Genomic DNA, 22650 nt, shown 5'->3' on the forward strand with positions numbered 1-22650 from the left:
ATTCTGGTTAAAAGATACTTGGTAGCCACAGAAAAACTTACTATATGAACAGGCCTTAATCACTACTTTTGTTTTAGGCTATAAAATTCATTAGGTTTAAACAGCATCCTTCTTCCCAAGGCTCTCATGAAGGTGGCAGTTGCTATTGTAAAACTGCTCACGTTCATTTGTAGAGACGAGCATGTCTCTGCAGAGCACCGTAGCCTCCTCATGTTCTTGGCTGGTCAGTAGCATCAATAGAATTTGATCTTCTGATTTCTCAAAACATTTTTATACATGATCAGTAACCAGGTCAAATCACTTTAAAGTATTTTATTACCCAACATATACATTTCTTTTATTTTAAATTTATTTATTTAGTGTGTGTGTGTGCGCCTGCCTGAGCACACACATATGCATGTATGTCAGGGTGTATGTATATTGGCCAGAGGGCGTGTCTGGAGGAGTTTCTTCTCCTGTGTGTGTCTTAGAAATCTAACTTGGGCTGTGAAGCTTCACAGCAAGTACCTTAACCCACTCAGCCATCTTGGTGGCTCAGGTAGAAATTTCCTTATAAAAAAATTATAAAGTAAGGTGGCCATTTGTGGACATTTCCAGTATAGAAAGTTACAGAACATGAAAGCCGTCACGCTGCCGTCATATGCAGTGGTAATCACCAGGACATCCTCAGCCACTGGGGGTAGGGTGGGGGGCTGAGCTCACGAGCAGAGGATTGCTCCTTTAGACCATCCAGCCGCTCCCATGTTACCTGAGCGGCTGCCATCTGGACTTGGACCAGTGATTATTTAATGTTTTATAAATTCTAGGGTCCCACACAATGGAGCTTTCTTTTCCTTTAGGTTTTGTATTCTTTTCTTACATTAGAATTTAATGTCGGTAACAACAGATAAGCTGCATTCTTTGGTCATAATTCTGTATTTCCTCTTCAGCATGTGACTGACCAGTGGTAGCAACTTGGCATATAACCTTCTGTATGTGCTCGACCGAGTTCCTCTGTGCTCCGAAACCATGAGCACAGAAAGGGTTGTTTGTCCCCTGCTGTTTGCTGTGTGTGGCTGGGTCCCATTGGGTATGACAAAACTCCTCCATGTCAGTAGCGCACATCCAGCTAGACCATACTCTGGCCCCCCTGGTGGATGGACCACCCTGGATCGATGGACCACCCTGGATGGACCACCCTTCTTTCTGCCACTTTTTATGGGGCTTTGTTTACCATGAAGCCTCCCATAGTAAATGTTTACTCCAGAGAAATGTAGAGGTCTGTGTTTATTGGCCATTTGGATTTGCTTTCCAAGGAAACATCAATTTTACAGCATTATACATATTTATATATATGGAGACAGGAATGGGAAAAGAGAGACTCTTAAATGTTTTGTACATGAAGAATACTAAACACATTTTTGCATAGTTTTTTTTGAATGGTACTTTTCACTTCACACCTTTGTGTGAATTCCTGCAGTAATTTTTGACTGAGCAGTTTCCAGTGTCTGCTGGCTTATGACATCAGCTCCATCAATTGTTTTTGCATCTTCCCTATGTTCTTATTGCATTTCTTCCATTTGGCATTGAAACAGACATGGCCAGCCCCGCCCCTCTGCTGCAGAGTCCACTCTGGTGTGTCTCACTGTGTATGCCATGTTACCAAGAAGAAACAGACTTTTGACATGAAGGCTTCCATTTAGGGTGAACTCTATGCGAACTAAAACTGCTACCTCATGAAGAAAAAATATGCCATAACCAGGGGGATGTAGAAACCAGGAGCCCCCTGAAAGCAACTGTAAGAGAAGACGTGTTAGAACAGACAAAATGGTAGCCTGTCAGTCACTGCCTCTGCCAGGTTCCTGGGGAGGTGAAACTGTCCATTTTGTAGTAGGAAAATCTCTGGTTTTGTGTTTCCTTTAGAGTTTCATCTAATTTTAAGACTGGGATGTAGAGTACATTTTTAGCGCGTGCTGGGTCTGGCTTGAGTTCCCAGAACATGAAGTTTGTTAATAATAATGACATCTAGTTCTAAGTGTCATATGGCTTTTAGGTTTTAGTTTTATCTTAAATTGTATATGTGTTAGCCTCGTATTAACCCATTTAAAAGGAGAAGAGCGGAAGTCTACTCTAGGGAGAGACCAGGGTAATTGTGCCTGTCCCTAGCCTGGTTTGGTGTTAAATAGCCCTGCATGGTTGTATGTGTTGAGGTGCAGAGATCTCCACCCAGAACCTTCACAGACATCTGTGTGCGGAATCTTCATGTGTGCGTGGCAGAAAGAGTTCCTTTTTTACTGGTGAGCTGCCACATGAGTGGTTCAGTCGGTCCAGATGCCTGCCAGTCATTTGTTCAGCAGATGTTATGTAATGTTCACCCCTGGGTTTACAGAAGCATTGTTTTAGTGGAAAAATGTTTGAATATGTAATATAATTTTGCTTACTTTTACAAAGGTAACATATTTGGTAATATTTGCTTATTTTTTCTCCCAGTGAGTGAATTTGTTTCAGTTCCTGGCAAAGCCAGTTGACTTTCCATTTCCAGACTAGGTGGTCTGGCTTGGCAGCTTTCTGTCACCCACTTTAACAAGTTTCCTTTGTTGACATTTGCGGCAGCTATCCATCGGAATAGCCCCCGTCCTGTGAAGGTGCCCCGATGCCACAGTGACCCTCCCAACCCACACCTCATCATCCCAACCCCGGAGGGATTCAGGTATGAGGCGCTCCTGCACCACAGACTTGTCTCTGCCATGCTTGCTTGAGCTCTGGAGTCAGCTGGGTGCTCGCTTTGAGTGCAGGGTTTTCCTTTCTGATTGGCCAGATGCTTCCTAGAGCTTTCTCCTGCTGTCTTGAGGACACACCGCAGTGTCTTAGTTGGAGAAGAAAGACAGCCTGAGTCTTTCAAGATGATTTAGCTCCCGGCTTCCTTATAACCCCAGCTACTGGGTGCTTTCTGCCTTTGGAGTAGTTCTTCCCTTTTCTTTCTTGGAAAACAAATTTAAGTGTGCAAAGCTTAGTGAACATGCGAGGACAGTTCTCGGTGTCTTTCTAAGAGTGGAGATAGGTGGGGTGGCCATTCCACTGCTGACATTCGTGCGTGTGGATAGTTGTGAAGTAGACAGTCCAGAAGCACCCCATGTTCACAGTGATGCTGTCATTGACCTCCACACGCCGTGGCAGTGGACCCCCGTTCTCCTACTGCAGTCCCTCTGACCAGGATTTCATGTGGAAGGGTTTCTAGGCGAGGGCCTGTAACGCTAGTTCCTTTTTTTTTCTTTCCATGGACCAGAACTCTAAGTAGCGATGTGCATTTTATACTTTTAAAGATTTTTTCATTTTCTACCCATGTATTATGTACCATTCCACCTCCTTTCCTACCTGTGTACCTGAAGCCTCTCTTCTCGCCTTAGCACTCGGAGCGTGCCTTCTGACGCTCGGAACCATGGCAACTCTGTTGCTGCTGCTGCTGTTGCTGCCGCCGCCGCCACCACTGCCCCTGGCCGCCCTGGCCCAGGTGGTGGCGATTCTGCGCCGGCCAAACCCGTCAACACTGCCCCTGAAACCAGGTAGTCCCACTACACCAGCAGTGTGTCGCCCACCCCGTTGCCCCTCATACCCTTCCATTGGGTTGGTAGCATTGTGTCACAGAGTGACAGCCTGGAGTCCCCTGTGGGTTGTCATAGCCTCCAGACCCTGGGAGCAGGCAGCAGAAGTAGACTATGTATTGATGGTAATGCTTCTCCTGTGGAGCCAGCACTAGCTGAAAGGACCCTGGCTCTGCCAGTCTTCACCCCAGTGCACCACAGGACTCCACGCTGGGCCTCGCAGTCTTTCCCGGGTCGGAGCAAAGCAGTTCTGACTTAATTTTACCCAGTGTCTGAGCAGAACGGACACTGCCAGAGTTCTTCCAGCTAGGAAGGGGGTGTCCCAGAGTAGGGGAACTGGGGAGGTCTAGTCAAAAGTGGAACCATCTTGGACTGTGCCATGTGTAGCGCCTACAGTGAGGCAGTGTGGAAGCGGGCAGACGAGGCTTTGCAGCTCAGAAAGCTAAAGCCATGTGAGCCGAACTTTAACACCAGTCTAAAAGGCCTACAAGCTTTCTATTATTGCTACTAATTAAAATCATTAATATTCCTAATTTTTAGTAATAAATGTCTATAACCTTAAAAGTTAAATGTTTTACAGCTTAATCCATTCACAATAAAATAAAATAAATATTAAAGGCAACTCCCATTTACTGTTTGTTTTTAGTTTTGGAGCATTTCGTGGCATATGTCTTCACATTTGCTTCCGTCTCACCGTGGGGAGCTCCCTAGACTTTGTTACAGTGATGTGCAGAATCCAGGAAAGCAGGGAGAATGGTAACTGCCAGGGCCCAGCTTCCCGGCTGCCGCGTCTGCATCCAGAGCTGTGCACAGCTGAGGAGCTGCTGTCAGACACTGTACTATGCCACAGCCAGCTTCTCCTACACCCGCCTTATGCTGCCTCAGCATAAGGAGAGCGTCTTTATGTGACGCTGTGTACGTCAGGATCCTAATTCAGATCCACTTGGCCTCTAGTGCCTTTAGTAGCAGCATAGTTTTGAAGGTTTTTTTATTATTATTTTTTAATGCAGAGTAAGAGGGTTTGCTTTGAGATAATATGTCTGTGAGCATGGCTAGAGTAAGCAGAGTCCTCCAAAGGCGTATGGGAGTCCAGGCCTGCACTCCCTTCCGTGGCAGGCTAGGAGTGTCGCCGGGCCTGCCAGGTGGTGCACTCTGCCGAGAGCACAAGTCCTAGTACAGCATGGCCTGCAAAGGGAGCTCGGAGACACCTGTGTCAGCCCACAGTGTCCAGGGTGTTTAATTTTCTTTTGTTGACCTTGAAAATAGCTAGGCTAGGCTTAAATTGTCATCAGTATTTATTTGAAAACATTTTTCAGGCTGGCTTTGCCTGACCAGCTTCCACTGATGCTCAAGAACTGCCTGTTTCTTTTCAGCAGTGTTCCAAGCTGGTTGTCACTCCACAGAAATTGACAAACTTTTCACCCCACTCCCTTACCTCCCACCCACAAATACACCACTTTTCCAAGGACACTTCTTACCATTTACCCTCACAAAAATCTCTGGAAGTCATGAGATTGACTTATTTCACCTTCAGGAAAGCAAGAAGGTAGAGATATCGCATGACCCCCATGGCCTCCCAGATAAGACCCGGTTTAGGAGTGGACAGGAGTTCAGGAGTCCTCCCTTTTGTCAGTGGCCTAGCCCTCACGTGGCACCAGAGATAGTTCAAGGAACCAAGGCAGTAGAGGTGCTGCCCGCAGCAGATGTCCACAGAGCAGCCCACGCTGAGGCCATGGCTGGTTGCCATACCGCCCCAGCCCCTGCTCAGGTGCACCACACTCCTGGATGCCCTGAGCATCCACTGCAACCACTTGCTGAGCAGCAGATCCCGTTTCCATGTAGTCTTGGGTTACGTGGCTCCAGTAACTCTTCCTAATTTAATCACAGCCTTTCCCTGTGAGCTCACTTTGTTGTAGGAAAGCAGCCAACTAACCTCTCTGACATGCTGGCCTCTTACTCTCCAGTTGCTTGCCGCTGCTTGAGAAATTGTTAGGCGCTCCTTTCTTACTGCTAGACATTGGCGATCTTTTGAACCATGTAACCATTCTAGTACTCTTGTTATAGTTATTTTAAATTTAATTTTTTGGCAACCTTAAATATCACCTAATTTGGTTAATGCCCCTCTATCCACGGTAGGCTTAAACTGTGGGCTTTTCCATGCACTGCCTTTTAAATAGACGGGCTTTATTTGTGTTTCAGTTGTTAATGTGAAATAAACTAGTTTTGAGGCCAAGTGCCCTACAGTCAGACCCCAGGAAGACCCTGGCTCAGTGGCTACTCTATTTATTTGGGTGATAGGTTTTGTGGGCCTTGCCCATGTGTTGTCCTCTGCCCCCTAGATGCCAGTTGCACCTCCCAATCAGCAGTCACAAGTGTCCACAGACACTGCCGCGGTCCCCAGGCAGCACTGTCCTATTGAGAATCGGGACTCTAGAAGAGTCTCATAGACCTTTGCATTTGATGCGCCATTGACTTGATAGCTCAGTTGTTGTTGTTTTACTGTTAAACAGGGGTTCCAGCGTCCCTGAAAATGACCGCTTGGCATCCATAGCCGCAGAGCTGCAGTTCAGGTCTCTAAGTCGGCACTCGAGCCCCACGGAAGAGCGAGACGGTGAGTGTCACTGTCAAAGTTTCCCACCAGCACACCTGTTTATCCTGACCCACCAGTTGTGATGTCCTTGAACAAGACTTGTGGGGAGCCACCAAGCTTTAGGAGCAGGTTTAGCCCTGTCCATGTGGCCTTTCAGTACAGCTTTGCATATTCTAAATCTTCTTCATTGTGTTTTACAAACAGTGCCCCTCCTGATATTTTAATTCTTCAGTGTCCTCTTTCTGTGGAAATACTCAAGTTACTACTGTGTTTGTTGTAATCTGGCAACAGCCCCCTAAAGTGCCATTTTCTAAAAGTGAATAGAGACTCAGTCACTAGGAAGGAGCAGGTTGGCCGTGATTGGTGCCATTCAGCACCTCAGCATAGGGTAGTTTTTAGGTGAATCTTAATTTGTATGAAAACCTCTGCAGAGCCAGCATATCCCCGAAGTGACTCAAGTGGATCCACACGGAGAAGCTGGGAACTTCGCACACTCATTAGCCAGACCAAAGGTAGGAGAAAAGTGCTGCGCTTGATCGTGTTGGTGCTTCGAGTCATGAGGTCTACACCGTTAACATCTGTGGCCTCGCTGGTACCTCTGACGTCATAGTCACTGCCATGACCTTTCTGGACATTTTCTGTGCCTTTGGGCACGCTCATCCTCTAAGTAGCACAGTCCCTCGATGTTGTGAGCGTTTGTGATCGTAAGCGTTCACCTTTAGGCTGAGAAACTGGGGGAAGGAATTGTGACTGGTGGGAGGGTGGTACTAGTAAGTTACTATGAGAAATTTGTCCTGTCAGCTGGATTAGCAGAGAAATAGGGGCTTGGTTAGAGTTCCATTACAATGATTCAGGCGCGCGAAAGTATTAGATTAGCATGAGTTTCCAGAGCAGGGTGGCAGCAAGAAACAGCTTTGGGGCAACAGTTGTCAGGCCCTGTCAGGTCCTGTGCAGATTCTTGTGTATTGAGGGGGACATTTCAGAAACTGGGAAGCAGTCTCTATGTGAGCCCACCCGTAATGGTGGTTCCCCCAAACACGGTGGTGGCCATTACTTTGCCCTGCTTATGAAAACAAGTTTAGAGCACATAAGACCCGCTTTCAGTCACAATAGAACCTAAGGACAGCAAAGGTAAAGTAGTTTGGGTATTTTGAGACTCATCATGATCATCAAGACAAACTAATGTAAATATTATAAGAATTATTACCCGTCCACTCCCCACCCAGGCTAAGAGTGGGCAGCTGGCCCTGCCCCTTGCTAGCTTTGGCACTCTGTTGAGCTGGCCCTACCCCTTGTGGCATGGGCATGGAGGAGCTGGCCCTGATGGCATGAGCTGTGAGCATGCGGAGCTGGTCCCACCACTTGCCATCCAGCTGCTGCAGCCAGGAGAGCTAGTCCTGCCCTTCTCCTGGGACCATCAGGAGAGCTGGCCCTCGTGGTACAGGTGCAGGAGAGTAGGCGGGCTAACCTGCTCAGCTGCCACCCAGCTTCAGATCCAGGACTTCTGAGTTGGCACACTCCAGCATCCACTCCATCCAAGAGCTGCTGGAGCGTGTGAAGGGGCTGGTCCTGCAGAAGCAAAGCTGCTGGATCTCCACGACATAGGGCAACAACAGGACATCCCAGAGGAGTCCTGGAGAGGATCTGGATCCAGCACTGATAGTGTAGCAGAAGCCAGAGACCTCCATCAGACCAATGTCTAATTGCAGTGAACATTCATTGTTAAAGCTGTTTGGACAAAAGGGTATACTGTGTGACACACTGCGGTTACCATGGCGAGGTTTTTATTATTTTTAATTTTTTTGTTTTCTTTTGCTGGGGAGGTTGCAAGGACAGAAAGCAGATATGGAGAGATGGGGAGATGTGTGGGATTGGGGTGCATGAAGTAAAATTCACAAGGAATCAATAAAAAGTAGAAAAAGAAAACTACTTGGTAGTCAGGTAAAATTGGAAACCACTAGGACTATGTCCCTTTCTGAAAATCTGCAATTTTCAGTGGCATATTAAAGTCCAATTCTCCTGGAGAGAGGCTCATTGGTGTATGCTTAAGAAATCTTTTCACAGATATTTTGACAGTGGGGTCCACAGCCTCATAGTTGTGAAAAACTTGTCTAGGCAAACCTGGTGTATCATATATTTATTTGGGTAAAAGAAACAAATTAGATTTCCAGGTTTTAAAAAAATGATTATGGTAGAAAGGAAGAAAACAAACTAATTAAAACATAAATTTTTGGGAATGCTACTTTCCAAATTAGCCTTACAGCCATCCAGATCTTCAAATGGTCCTGTGTCTGCTGGAGCTCTTGGGCACTAATAAGTCATGGTTCTAGCATATCAAAGCTGGAAAATCTGATATGATCAGCTCATATGTGCATGTTGATGCAAACACAACATGGAATACCATGGCTAAGAAGGATATTATGTCGTGTAAGGAAAATGGGTGGAGCTAGAGACCATGTGTTGCTGTCTTCTTTGAGTCCTCTTGGAAACTGCCTGTCCCACATTCTGGTTCATCTCTCCGCAGACTCTGTCTCTAGGCAGGGACCCATGGAAGCTATCCAGAAATCAGTCCGGCTGTTTGAAGAGAGGAGGTATCGAGAAATGAGGAGGAAGAATATCATCGGTCAAGTTTGCGATACCCCTAAATCCTACGACAACATCATGCACGTTGGACTGAGGAAGGTGACCTTTAAGTGGCAGAGAGGAAACAAGATCGGTGAGGAAGCCCAGGCTTTCCCTGCCGGGAGCCACTCTTCTCCCTAGTGCTTTGAAAATAACTTTTTGATGTTCTGTTCCCAAACCATTTAGAGAACATTATAAGATGAAAACTGAGGAAAGACTTTAAGGTAGTTCTGTAAATTGACTAGATTTGCTCAGTAATTCCAGAAGTTTCCATTTGAGAATTACTGAAATTTTGCCCATCTGTGTTCTTTTAGTCCCACAAGAATATTTGAAAAAAGACTAGATATAAATCAGGGCAGGTCAAGTTTTTGTTTTTTTTGGTTTTATTTTTAACCCCTAAAATATTGCCTTGTCAATTGATTTCTAGGTGGAATTAACTCTTAACAAAATAATCAGTAGTAGAATGTGCTGTCCCAGACTCTTATTTATTTACCCACTTAAATACATTGATCCATCAAACATTAGGTCTGAGAGGCAAACACAGTTTTAAGAATTTTGTGGAACCTAGGAAACTAGAGGTGTACTATCGAGGACCAAACAGTCAAATAATTTATAAAATGTCTTAATTGTGCTCTTGATCTCCTTCAGTAATATGTCCCTGGTTTAGCATCCCAGAAGTAGTGTCAGAAGTTTGCCATCAGGCCTGTGGCCGTGTGGCCAGGGTTCAGACATGCTACTGGGCACTCCCTTCTGCCCCAGGCCCAGCCCAGGCCTCTTGAGGGGGAGCAAGGGCTCAGAAAGATTCTGGAACAGTGCCCCTTACTTCCCTTCATGGCTGTCCTGGGGTTTCCCACAGCTCATCTCCGTCACATGACATTTTCAGGTAGGATGTGTGCAATGACGTAATTGCCCAGAACTCTGGGTGTCAGGAAACCCTAAGACTGCTTCGGTCCTAAGTAGCAAACTAGAGTGAGTGTAATGGTAGCCTTATAAACACATGTCTGAAGCTAGAGATTATTGTAAGCTGCATTGACAACGGTCTGTAGTGACTGGAAGAGTGGCCTGTTTATGTTGTTGGCAGGAGAAGGACAGTATGGGAAAGTGTATACCTGCATCAGCGTCGACACAGGGGAGCTGATGGCCATGAAGGAGGTGAGTTGTGGCTCTCTGGGCCTTTGTGTCAGATAAATCTGGGTGATTTAGGTTCAGGAAAGCCACTGTGTGTGGCCTTTGTGCCAACAGCTGACCCCAGGACTCTGAGTGTAGTGAGTTGCTTGGCCTGCATCTTGTGTTTTAGCATTTGACATTTGGGACCAGCAGGCAGCTGAGATCTCTTAGTGGAAGATTGATGACTCTAGAAAGGACCTGAGAGCAGGGTCTCAGTTATTGCACTGCAAAGCAGGTGGGCGTGGCCTATGGCGGCAGCTTGGGAATCCTACAGAAAAGCTTAGGGAGTGGAGCCACCACTAGCAAGCACCCTGTGGACACTTGTGAGGAAAAGACAGAAGCTGCAGAAGTGAGGATGGGCAAGAGCAGGGGAAACAGGAACGGCCACTGGAGGTCTACAGACCCTGGGTAAGAGGGTGAGGGGAGTGTTGGGGACTGGCTCAGCTGCAATCACCTCTGAACTTTGGTGGTTTGCTCCTCACCCTTGCCTGCCTTGCTCCAAATTGACCAAATGCATCATCAACCCCTTCTGTTTTAATGTTTACAAATTTTAACTGACAAAATACAAAATTTTAGTAGATAACACAATTATATATAATTCATGGTTTATGAAATATGACTATATAGTCATGGTTTATAAACTGTGTTGACTATGTGGAGAATGTGAAGTGACCGGATCACGTGTGTTCATCTCTTCATTGTTTGCTGACTTGAGATTTCCTCTTGAGGCTCTCTTCAGATGAGTGCCGTATTATTACCCGTGGTCACCCTTTTGACAATCTGGATTAATTTGGAGGCGTTAGGCTAAGTGTAGCGGGAAGCACAATGCTGCATGGTCTTGCCCTTGTGTGGAGTTAGACGGAGTCTAGTCAGGTCCCTGTAAGGTAGTCAGGGCTCCAAGGCTAACTAAGTCAGCAGGACTAAAGACCAAGAGAAAACACACACAGGTCAAGTCACAGACACACTGGCCCTGTTCCTGTAGGACAGGAACTGACATGTCAGGAGTCAGCTGCCCACCCTCACTGTTGACGACAGTGTCCATAGTAACCCCAGTTTTCCTTCTCCAGATTCGATTTCAACCCAATGACCATAAAACTATCAAGGAAACTGCAGATGAATTGAAAATCTTTGAAGGCATCAAGCACCCCAACCTAGTTCGATACTTTGGTGTGGAGCTTCACAGAGTAAGCCGGCTTCAGTCACACTGTGTGGGGAGTCAGTGGGCTGCAGCGCAGTCCTGTCTGGGTCCCAAGTCTTCTCATTGTAGAGACAGTAACTGCCTGATTGTCAGGAAACCTCCATGCCTACATCACTTCTGCCCTCTCTCTGAAGTCAGAGGCACTCGTTCTGAAATTAACTCACAGACTGTCATTATCAGCCCGATGGCAAGAGCCCTGACAGTCATCTTGGCAGGCAGACATTCTTCTTGAGTGCCCTTCCTGTCGCTGTGCCAATTGTCAAAACTATTAGACCTCAAGCTTCTCTCTGTTTAATAAGCCTGCATGGGATAGCAAAAGCCCGAGACCTGAGAGTACCTGTGTTGAGTGATGAGGGAACCAGGACAGCTTGCAGCGTTGATGGGCCTGTGTTTTCACTAATGGATTTGTGATTGACAGTACTTGATAATACCTGTAGGCATGGCTGTCACTCCCTGTCTAAGGTTGCATGGTGGATAGTCTCAGGATGAACAGTCCCAGACAAGAGGCAGGCAGCCCCTGCAGGAGGGTCAGGCACAGCCGTATGACTCTGTCCACACTCAGGGTGGAGTCCACCCCCCACCAGAAGGAGCGTGGATTAAGTCTTGTCCTGCTCCCGCCCCAGGAAGAGATGTACATCTTTATGGAGTACTGTGACGAGGGCACGCTGGAGGAGGTGTCACGGCTGGGGCTGCAGGAGCATGTCATCAGGCTGTATTCGAAGCAGATCACAGTTGCCATCAACGTCCTCCATGAGCATGGCATCGTTCACCGAGACATCAAAGGTACACCCCACCTGTTACTTCTTCAGGTGGCTTAAAGCCAAGAAATGGCAGCGAGCCCAGGTGTCCATGCATGAGTGGGAAGTCCTCGCTGTCACCTGCGCAGCCTGCCTCAGAGATGTTGTTTTCCTGGAGATGAAGTGTGCTGCTGCTTCAGGCTGCGTGCTCTGGTTTAGTCTGTGCTGGCTACACACTTGGAACAAAGCTCCCTTGCCTAACCCGTGTCAAGGTCTTTGTGCATTTATGTCTGAATGCGTGTTGTAAGTACATGGAGTGTGACGCATTCATGTCCGAATGTGTGTTCTAAGTACATGGAGTATGAAGCATTTATGTCTGAATGCGTGCTGTAAGAACATGGAGCGTGTGATGCATTCATGTCTGAATATTCTAAGTACATGAGCGTGTGACGCATTCGTGTCTGAATGCGTGTTCTAAGTACATGGAGTATGAAGCATTTATGTCTGAATGCGTGTTCTAAGTACATGGAGTGTGACGCATTCGTGTCTGAATGTGTGTTCTAAGTACATGGAGCGTGTGACGCATTCGTGTCTGAATGCATGTTCTAAGTACATGAGCGTGTGATGCATTCATGTCCGAATGTGTGTTGTAAGTACATGGAGTATGAAGCATTTATGTCTGAATGCGTGTTGTAAGTACATGGAGTGTGACGCATTCGTGTCTGAATGCGGAGCATGCAGCTGTGGCTTCGGAGGCTAAGGGAAGTTGTGTGCGCCACGCTTTCCTGTCGCAGGAGTGTCGCTGCGACACTTGAGACCTACCACACACTCAACTCACTCCCTGACGCCGACTTTTTTGAGGAGATAAAGATAGTTAAAGCAGGGGAGTACTTCCATCCTGTCCTGCACTCTGAGGTTAGCCCAAACACAGGGACTCAAGAGTGACTGCCTTCTGACCCAGGACTAGACCCCATTTCTGTACAGTCATTGGTTACACTGGAAACTGTTTTGGCCTGGGTCTGAGAATTAATTGTTCATGTCCTGCTGGGTACCGTGCCCTGAATGCCCTAGCCTGTGCCAGCTTGATGTGCCTTGCCTGGCTGCACGTAGCTTTGCTGGGTCAGTCTGGGCTTTGCTGAGCCATCATTGCCCATCTCCAGTAGTCCCGTCTCCCACACCACACTCAGTTTCTGTATATCCCCACGGCAGAATCTCTGAGCCCTAAAAGCAGTTTGGCTCATTAGCATCCTTGTCAAATGCTTTGTCATTGAGCATGACTAAGAACAAAACAATTTCAAAATGGTCACTGTGCAGTCCGTTGTTGAGGCCACCCCTGGCGACTTGAGCTGTTACAGATAGACTGTCAGAAGTTCACTGCGTACTGCATGTCCAGCATGTACTGTGGTACTTGGTAAAGTGTGTTGTCTGACTTGATTACAGCGGGACTGTCTTACCTGTAATCATCTAGGCTACTCTGAGAGACAGGCAGTAACCCCAGGTTCCGACAGGAGTTGATACATGTCTGTGTTGCTTGTAGGAAGGTTGGGATGGAAGAGTATCCAGCACTATTTTCATTACTGTGAAAATGAGCTCAGAGGTGGCCTTAGTGTGTGCAGGTTTTCTTCTGTGCATCCTTCCTGTTAGAGAAACTGCCCATGGCAAACAGTCCCAATGTTCATTGGCTGCCACACACATCTAGATTTTGTATTAAATTTCTCTTTAAGTATGTCTGAATTTTTAATGAATTACATATCTCTTAATTTAGAATGTGTCTGCTTGGATGTTTGTGTTGATTTGCAATAGTTTGTAATTGTGGTCCATCAGTCTTCCTGTGGTTGAACATGGTAAATGAAACTTCACAACTTCATTTTATTTAGCTTATGAATGAAGTTTTAAGGATTTGGATTCCCATGAAAACATCATGAGGTATCCACATTGCGTTTCCGAGCCTGCTCAGCAGCTGCTTGCTTGTTTCTGTGTAGGCGCCAATATCTTCCTTACGTCGTCTGGACTAATCAAACTGGGAGATTTTGGATGCTCAGTAAAGCTTAAAAACAACACCCAGACCATGCCTGGAGAGGTGAACAGCACCTTGGGGACAGCAGGTAAGGACTAGCCCAGCTGGCCTCTATGCTCCGACGCGAGGGAAACCTCCTTGCCTCTCAGACACCTGGTGGTTGACTTTGGTGGGTTGAAACTGTGCTGGTTTAAGCAACCATAGTTACATGGTAATTACTTGTCGTTACTGATTGGGTCGGGTTAAGTTTCCTGTTTTCAGTGAGAATACAATGTATTGGAAATTTTGACATTCTGAGTTGCTTTTGAAAAGATAATTTTGCCCCTAAAATGTCAATCAAGTTGACTTGAATGCCAGTTTTCAACATTGGCTGCCTATAACTGAGGGAGGGAAGGGTATGGCAGATGCCTGACGTACTGCTTGCTGCTGTTACTATTACTGCTGTGCTGTTAACCCTTGCTGTCACTGTATTTGATTGTAAAGCTTATATGGCTCCTGAAGTTATTACCCGCGCAAAAGGAGAAGGCCATGGACGTGCGGCAGATATCTGGAGTCTGGGGTGTGTCGTCATAGAGATGGTGACTGGCAAGGTAAGCCTGCTGTGCACCTGGAGGAAGACTCCTCGCAGGTTGAGCACTGAACTGTGTAGTAAGGAGGAGCCCACTTATTCCTTCTGTCTGCCCAGAACTGAAATAATCACACAGAAACTATATTATTTAAATCACTGCTTGGCCCATTAGCTCTAACTTCTTTGGCTAATTCTTACATATTAATTTAACCTATTTCCAGTATTTTATATTTTATTATGAGGCTCGTGGCCTACCAGCAAGACTGCAACATGTCTGTCTCTGGTGGTGGCTCCATGGCTTCCCCCCGACTCCACCTCCTCTCTCCCAGCTTAGTTTTCTCCACCTAGCTCTGTTCCCCTATAGCTCTGCTATCAGCCCAAAGCAGTTCCTTTATTTATCAGTGGTAATCACAGCATACAGAGGGAAATCCCACATTAGAACTGAGCTGGGATACATTATAAGAGCGAATAAGAAGCCTGAGCTAGTGGGCCAATCAGTTTATATCTAATATAGATCTCTGTGTATTTTCTTTGGGGACTTATTGGCTGTGGGAACTGGGCAGGACAGAAACCCCAACAAAGCAGGCCCTTATGTTATACTGAGGTTTTATCGTAAGTGCTGCAGACACCTTTCTACCTGAGCTCATTGAGATTATGCAGCCAATCAAAAGGTATAGTAAGGTTCAGAAAAATGACAAACACCTGTCTGTAAGGCACACACCTTAGAGAAACTTCAGGAATTCAGAAGTTTCAGCTTTGAAGTAAAGCATAAACCCATGCAGCCATAGCCACCTGGTCTTTGACAAAGGTGCCAACAAATGGAGAAGAGAGTCTGTTTGACTGGTGACCGTGTGCGGGAGAATGACACCAGGTCCTTATCTCTCACTCCAGACAACGCCAAATGGATCAGATTCCTTTATATAAGACCTGAAATTCTGGAAGTGTGAAGATTTGACAGAATTGGGGCACTGTTCAGGATCTGATCATTGGCAAGGGCTATCTGTGTAGGACTCAAGTGTTCAGGAAATAACAGAGAGGGCCTCATGAGATCCAAGTGTTTCTGTGCAGCTTCTGGGGAGACGGTGCCGTCCCAAAGACACCTTTCATGCAAGCATCGGATCCCTAGCATGCATGTAAGAGAGGCTGACTATGAAAGCACATGTCTGTGACCCCAACACTGCACAGAGACAGGAGGATGTCTGTGACCCCGACACTGCACAGGCAGAGACAGGTGGATGTCTGTGACCCCAACACTGCACAGGCAGAGACAGGTGGATGTCTGTGACCCCAACACTGCACAGGCAGAGACAGGAGGATGTCTGTGACCCCAACACTGTACAGGCAGAGACAGGAGGATGTCTGTGACCCCAACACTGCACAGGCAGAGACAGGAGGATGTCTGTGACCCCAACACTGCACAGGCAGAGACAGGAGGATGTCTGTGACCCCAACACTGCACAGGCAGAGACAGGAGGATGTCTGTGACCCCAACACTGCACAGGCAGAGACAGGAGGATGTCTGTGACCCCAACACTGCACAGGCAGAGACAGGAGGATGTCTGTGACCCCAACACTGCACAGGCAGAGACAGGAGGATGTCTGTGACCCCAACACTGCACAGAGACAGGAGGATGTCTGTGACCCCAACACTGCACAGGCAGAGACAGGAGGATGTCTGTGACCCCAACACTGCACAGGCAGAGACAGGAGGATGTCTGTGACCCCAACACTGCACAGAGACAGGAGGATGTCTGTGACCCCAACACTGCACAGGCAGAGACAGGAGGATGTCTGTGACCCCAACACTGCACAGAGACAGGAGGATGTCTGTGACCCCAACACTGCACAGAGACAGGAGGATGTCTGTGACCCCAACACTGCACAGGCAGAGACAGGAGGATGTCTGTGACCCCAACACTGCACAGGCAGAGACAGGAGGATGTCTGTGACCCCAACACTGCACAGGCAGAGACAGGAGGATGTCTGTAACCCCAACACTGCACAGAGACAGGAGGATGTCTGTGACCCCAACACTGCACAGAGACAGGAGGATGTCTGTGACCCCAACACTGCACAGGCAGAGACAGGAGGATGTCTGTGACCCCAACACTGCACAGAGACAGGAGGATGTCTGTGACCCCAACACTGCACAGAGACAGGAGGATGTCTGTGACCCCAACACTGCACAGGCAGAGACAGGAGGATGTCTGTGACCCCAACACTGCACAGAGACAGGAGGATGTCTGTGACCCCAACACTGCACAGAGACAGGAGGATGTCTGTGACCCCAACACTGCACAGAGACAGGAGGATGTCTGTGACCCCAACACTGCACAGGCAGAGACAGGAGGATGTCTGTGACCCCAACACTGCACAGGCAGAGACAGGAGGATGTCTGTGACCCCAACACTGCACAGGCAGAGACAGGAGGATGTCTGTGACCCCAACACTGCACAGGCAGAGACAGGAGGATGTCTGTGACCCCAACACTGCACAGGCAGAGACAGGAGGATGTCTGTGACCCCAACACTGCACAGGCAGAGACAGGAAGATCTTTGGAACTCATTGGCCAGCAGCATAATCAGACTGATGTGCCCCTGGTTCAGTGAGAGCCTGGCACAGGAAATGAGCTGGAAAGCGATACAGGACAACACGTGATGTCGTCCTCAGACCTCTACACACATTTTAGCTTGTGCATGTGAACTCACAGACACACATGCACATACCCATGTGAACATGTGTGTACACACAAAAACTTCTGAGCTGCAAAAAGAATAAGTAACTGAGTTAAGAGGTAGAATGTAGGACTGGACAGCAGCCTGCACATCTGACAGGATAAATATGAAAATCTACAAAGACCTCAAAACAACATAACAAGCAAACAGACCAAAAGAGGTGAAGAGCTGAACAGAGTCTTCAAATGAGAAGTAAATGCCAATAAGTGGTCAACATCCTTAGCCATTAAGGACATGCAGGTTAAAGCTACTCCGAGGCTCATGTCAGAAAGGCTGTGAAGAAGACAAAAGGTAACAGATGCAGGCGAGGCTGTGAGGACAGAGGAGCCATTGTAACCACTGTGGTGTCCGCATAGACGCTTCTCAGAAAGCTAGACTATCACATGGTCCAGCTATGCCTTCACACTGCCAACAAATGGAGTCGGCCACCACCAACAGATAAGTAGGATATGAAAATGTACAATCGTATTCATACACAGAAAAATGAAATTATGCGTTTGCAGGAAAATGGGCGGAACCAGAAAATACTGAGGCAACAGGAGCTCAGAATGAGAAATATCGCTTGTTCTGTTTATATGCAAATCCTAGCTTCTAATTTTAATCTACACATACTCATGTGGGAATGGCTGGTTATGGGTGCCAGGAAACTAGAAAGGGTGCAAAGGAGACTTTAAAGATGAGCAGTAGGGAAGGCAGGAAAGTCGTGTGATAGGAGAGTTGGGCTGGGGGAGATAGGGCGATGGGGGAGTATGCAGGCACAGAAGAACACACGAAGTCCCCAGCTTATGTCTACATGAAACCTGCACATGGATGCTCACGGCAGCTTTACTCGAGAATGCCCAAACTGAGAGCTAAGGTGCCTTCAGTGGATACCTGGCTCAGCAAACTGCACTTCCCCTTCGATCTGCCAGCCAGGTTAAGTGGGTTAACAAACATGTCACGTTCATGTAGGTAACTATTACAAAAAGAAGTAGGCTTTGGAAGCCTCTGAAAGAGGGAGGGAAGTGTGGTGGAACCTGCCATTTGACAAAGCTGCCTGTTGTGAGTTTGTCCCAGCTCTGTGAGAGGCAGACCTGTAGGACAGTAAAAAGGACCTGAGTCCATGCTTGGTGTGCACACCTCTGTGATCACAGCGCTGTCACGAGAGAGGCCAGCCTGGGCACATGGCCAGACCCTATTCCAGAACAGACCAAGTTCATGGTTGCCAGCGTAGGAAGCAAAAGGTAGTAAAGAGAGGAAGGGGGTCTTGGGATGACGAAACTCCTACTTAGCACATCAGTGACTGTCTCACTGGCGACAAACAGTGACAAAACCTTCAAAATACTGCTCAAGGGAGAAGGGCTTATTTTGATGCATAAAGTCCACCCTGACTTCAAGGCATGGCGGATGAGCAAGAACAGAAGGCAGCTAGTGATGTCTTACCAACAGTCAAGGAGGTGACAGGAAGTGGGGGCCAGGCTATAAAACCTCAAGACCACTCCCCTATCCCCTGTGGCCTACACCCTCCATGAATGCTCCACCTACTGAAGATAACACAAATCCAAAAGAGCGCCACCTGCTGGGGGCCAAGTGTTCAAACACAGTAGCCTGTGGGGGGCAGTCCACATTCAAACCACTGCAGGTAATAGATTCTCATCACAACTGTCTACACTCACAGAATGAGCAAGACTGGAAGCAAACCCTGATGGTAGATGCTCACTGGCAGCAGGGTAGCCGTTGAGTCACAGGTTGTAAAAATGATGACTAGTAGGAGAAAATGGGGAGACTGGGGCGAGTGAGGGTGTGGGGTCCAACCACTCTCTGGTCAGGTTTTCTATCACCTTAAAATGCACTAAGAAGCAAGCCTGGGCTGTTAAAGAAACACTGGATCATCTTCATTATCATCAGAATAGTACATTTAAAAGTGAGATTAATTTTCCTTAGCACATGAATGACATAAAATTTACGGTATTCACTCTAAGAGACATGTGAATGCTTCAGACAAAAATTGCAAAGGGATGAATACCCTGGAGAACTGTTTTCATTCTGACGAAACTTAAATGTACTTCACCCTGAAACCAAAGGAATTTGCTTCTGAGGTGTGGTACATTTGAGAGTAACTACACATGTGTGTGCAGCATGCGGAGGCTGGGTTGCAGGAGACAGTGGGCTCCTTCTCGCCCCGCTTGCAGCGGCTGAGAGTGCACAGTGAGAGCTTGCTGAGATGGGCGCTGCCTCTTCCCTTAGCGCCAGAGTGGGAGGTGGTGTGCCACCTGCTTTATTCTGGTCAAGCGTGTGAAACAGGTGGGCCGAAGAGTACTTGTTAGCAATCACACTAATGTGTGAACCAGGGTGTGTATAGACCTAGTTCCTGCCCTCTGACTTTTCTTTTTCCTGCAGCCAAATAAGGTTTGTGGTGATGGGATTCTCATAACTCAACAAAGTGGCCAAGAACTACTTCTTTTTACCACCTTTCAGCTGTGTGTGGCAGCTTCTGGATCACATTAAACTAATGGCACTGTTCAGTGCAGCAGGCAGACACAGGCTGGTACCTGTGTTTAGATGCAGCATAAGCATGCCTGTGTGTGTGTGTGTGTGTGTGTGTGTGTGTGTGTGTGTGTGTGTGTGTATAGCTGGCTGCCTGTGTTTAGATGGACAGTCTCACTGCAGCAGGACCACACTTGTTAATGTGTGTTGACTGAATCTCTGAAAGACATCACGTGACCTTTAAGCGTTCCAGTGCGTGTTTGCTGGCCCATACCTCAAGAGGGCCGGGGCATTCGTCACCCTGACCATGTGTGCTGAAGCCTGGCTCTTTCCTGTCTTTGCAGCGGCCGTGGCACGAGTACGAACACAACTTTCAGATTATGTACAAAGTGGGAATGGGACACAAGCCACCAATCCCTGAAAGGTTAAGCCCTGAAGGAAAGGACTTCCTCTCGCACTGCCTGGAAAGTGACCCAAAGATGAGATGGACAGCCAGCCAGCTCCTCGACCACGCCTTTGTCAAGGTTTGGCCAATTGCTGACATTGCCCTCTTCAGGGTTAAACACTTAAGCTTGCGTTTGCACCTGGCACAAGAAATTTGAGAAGTTAAATATAAAATACTTATATCTAAACCAGACAAGAACTAAATGCCTTACAACGAACAGGAACTAAATCTCTTTATATATCAGATTTGTTTTCCACTAGTAAATGTTCACTGAGTCCCTTCTACATGGTAGAACAATGAAGCGCACTTGAGCAGACACTTGAGGGGCTTTGCGTGAGTGAGGTAGGAGGGAGCACAAGATGTTGGAGGTGGTCAAAGATAAGGCTGGAAAAGAGGCAGGAGCCGCACAGGGGTCACAGGGGTCTCAGTTAATGTAAACCCCCTGTGACTGACCTTCAGACAGAGTACTTCGAGGAAGAGGAAGCTGCACTGCAGGCCTAATATGGCCCACACAGTGTGACTCAGCTACATGGAGGAGTTGGAGTGGCTCTGGCAGAGGAGCAGGTTGGAGGTGAAAATGAGTTCTCTTGGTGGCCCCATCTCCTGGCTTGTTGAGTCACGAAGGTTGCATCTCCCACAGGAGAGCCAAAGGGCAGCAGGTAGAGGGGCAGTCTCGGCATTGACGGTCTCTTTGGTAAGGTCGATTCAAGTGTTCAAAACACTTCTCGGGACTTTAGGTGTGTGTTTGATTGCTTGAGGCTGGCAGTCCAGAGATCGCCACGGTGCAGTGGATTGCAATAGAGATGGGCACATATGTTGCTGGGAAAGTGTCAGGTGTGTGGTGACGGCGGTGAGAACGTGCTGCTAAGCAGCATAGCCGGACCCTGCCCAGGAGGCCCTGTGGAAGGCCAGAGGACGGAGCAGGGCTCCCGCATGGGGACTGGCTGTGGTGGAGGAACTCGTGTTTCCTAGCTGTCCAGAAGATGAGTCCAGTGCCCTGTCCTGAGAGCAGACACACCACATGTCTGTTCCTGAGGCTTCCCGCACGTCGGGGGCTGGTGCCAAAGGGACTGCTAGGTCTTGCCATGGGTGAGAGGCCTCCAGTAGGCACGTGGGAACTCCCGAGAACATTCTGGCACCAGCAGGGGCTCAGCTTTCTCTTGCTTCCTCACAGGTTTGCACAGATGAAGAGTGACGCCCAGCAGTCCGTGGCCTAGTAGTGTGTGGCCAGAATCCCCGATCACTACTGTATGTAATATTTACATGAGACTGCCGAGCGCAGTGCAGCCTTTTTAACCTGCGAGACCGAAGACTGCACGGTGACCAGCGCACTGCTGATGCTCCCGTGGTCTGCCGTAGCACCGGGCCCTCCCGAGCGACAGTGTCGACGAGGTTAAGGAAGCCGCATGCTAAGTGCCATTACTACTGTACACGGACCATCGCCTCTGTCTCCTCCGTTCCTTGCGTGACTGAGAACCGTGACATCAGTGTCGTGTTTTTGAGCTTCTGGGGTTCAAAAGAAAATGTAGTGTTGTCAGGTGTCCAGGACCTTGTTTTACTCCCGTTTGTTGAGTGCTCTGACTGTGAAACCTCTCTGTTGGCGAGCTGCGAGTTTGTTATGCAGAGGCTCCTTAGTGAGACTGCAGAAAAGGTTCTTTTTCAATAAATGGTTTATTTTAGGAAAGCTAAGTCAGCGTCTGTTACTGGCTCACAGTGAAAGAGCGAGCAGGACAGAGGGTGGGGGTCTGTCACCTGCCTTTACCTGCTGTCCCTCAGTAGAAAGAGCACAGGGAGCAAGCTTGCCCAGTGGGACACCGAGCCAGGAATGTCCCACCTGTAGCCCGTGAGCCGTGTGCGTCTCAGGATCACTCTGAGTGGGGCTCAGTACATAGGCAGATGGCAGCATATCACACGGTAAGATTGGGCACGCCTGATCTAGTCTGCTTGCTCACAGGCGAAGGGTGTGACTCAGATGAAGGAAGACTAACGCTGAAGTTGGCTCCTAGAACAGTCAGCCATCCATAGTGGAGGCTTGGGCCGTGCCCCATATGTGTAGAACCTGGGCCAGGGGGGCAGAGTGCATGATCTCTTCATAGGCAAATGTCTTTTCAGAGCCTAACCTGCAGTAGGCTAGACAAGTAGCTGGAGTCGGTTCTCTCCACCATATGGGTCCCGGGGAGTTGTACGCGGGTCCTAAGGCTTGGGCGTCAGGCTTTTCTACCTGCTGAGCCATCTTGCTGGCCCCATTTCTGTCTCCCATTTGGGGGAATGCCTGTTTAGATATTTTGCCGATTTTAGAATTAAGTTATTTGTCAACTTTTGCAGAGTTTTAAGTGTTTAGTTTTTTTTTTTTTAACATGCTCTTGAGTAAACCTTCTGTACCTAATCTGCGGTGTGAAGATGTCTTTTCCCGTCTGTGGTTTATCTTCTTTTAGTTTCTTCATAGTGTCTGTGAGATTCAACAGTTTGTTCTAGAAGCCCGTTCACTGTCTTGCTCTTTATTGCCTGTGCCCACCGCCTGACT

General features: G+C 47.8%; 1 protein-coding gene across 2 annotated transcripts in view; it reads left to right on the plus strand.

Moving 5' to 3' along the window:
- Map3k4 (mitogen-activated protein kinase kinase kinase 4) overlaps positions 1-21815 on the plus strand; it is a 96753-nt gene extending 74938 nt beyond the window's left edge. The window contains exons 16-27 of one of the 2 annotated variants that reach the window (XM_075950811.1): positions 2593-2689; positions 3387-3542; positions 6092-6192; positions 6603-6683; positions 8696-8887; positions 9875-9945; positions 11028-11144; positions 11782-11941; positions 13878-14000; positions 14396-14502; positions 20026-20205; positions 21301-21815. In XM_075950811.1, coding sequence (XP_075806926.1) covers positions 2593-2689; positions 3387-3542; positions 6092-6192; positions 6603-6683; positions 8696-8887; positions 9875-9945; positions 11028-11144; positions 11782-11941; positions 13878-14000; positions 14396-14502; positions 20026-20205; positions 21301-21321 — 1406 coding nt within the window. In that variant the 3' untranslated portion in view covers positions 21322-21815. The remainder of the gene's footprint in view (positions 1-2592; positions 2690-3386; positions 3543-6091; positions 6193-6602; positions 6684-8695; positions 8888-9874; positions 9946-11027; positions 11145-11781; positions 11942-13877; positions 14001-14395; positions 14503-20025; positions 20206-21300) is intronic. The other variant, XM_075950803.1, reaches the window with a different exon arrangement.
- Positions 21816-22650: the final 835 nt, after the last annotated feature.

Source organism: Microtus pennsylvanicus, chromosome 1 (assembly GCF_037038515.1).
Source record: "Microtus pennsylvanicus isolate mMicPen1 chromosome 1, mMicPen1.hap1, whole genome shotgun sequence".
Taxonomy (NCBI): Eukaryota; Metazoa; Chordata; class Mammalia; order Rodentia; family Cricetidae; genus Microtus; species Microtus pennsylvanicus.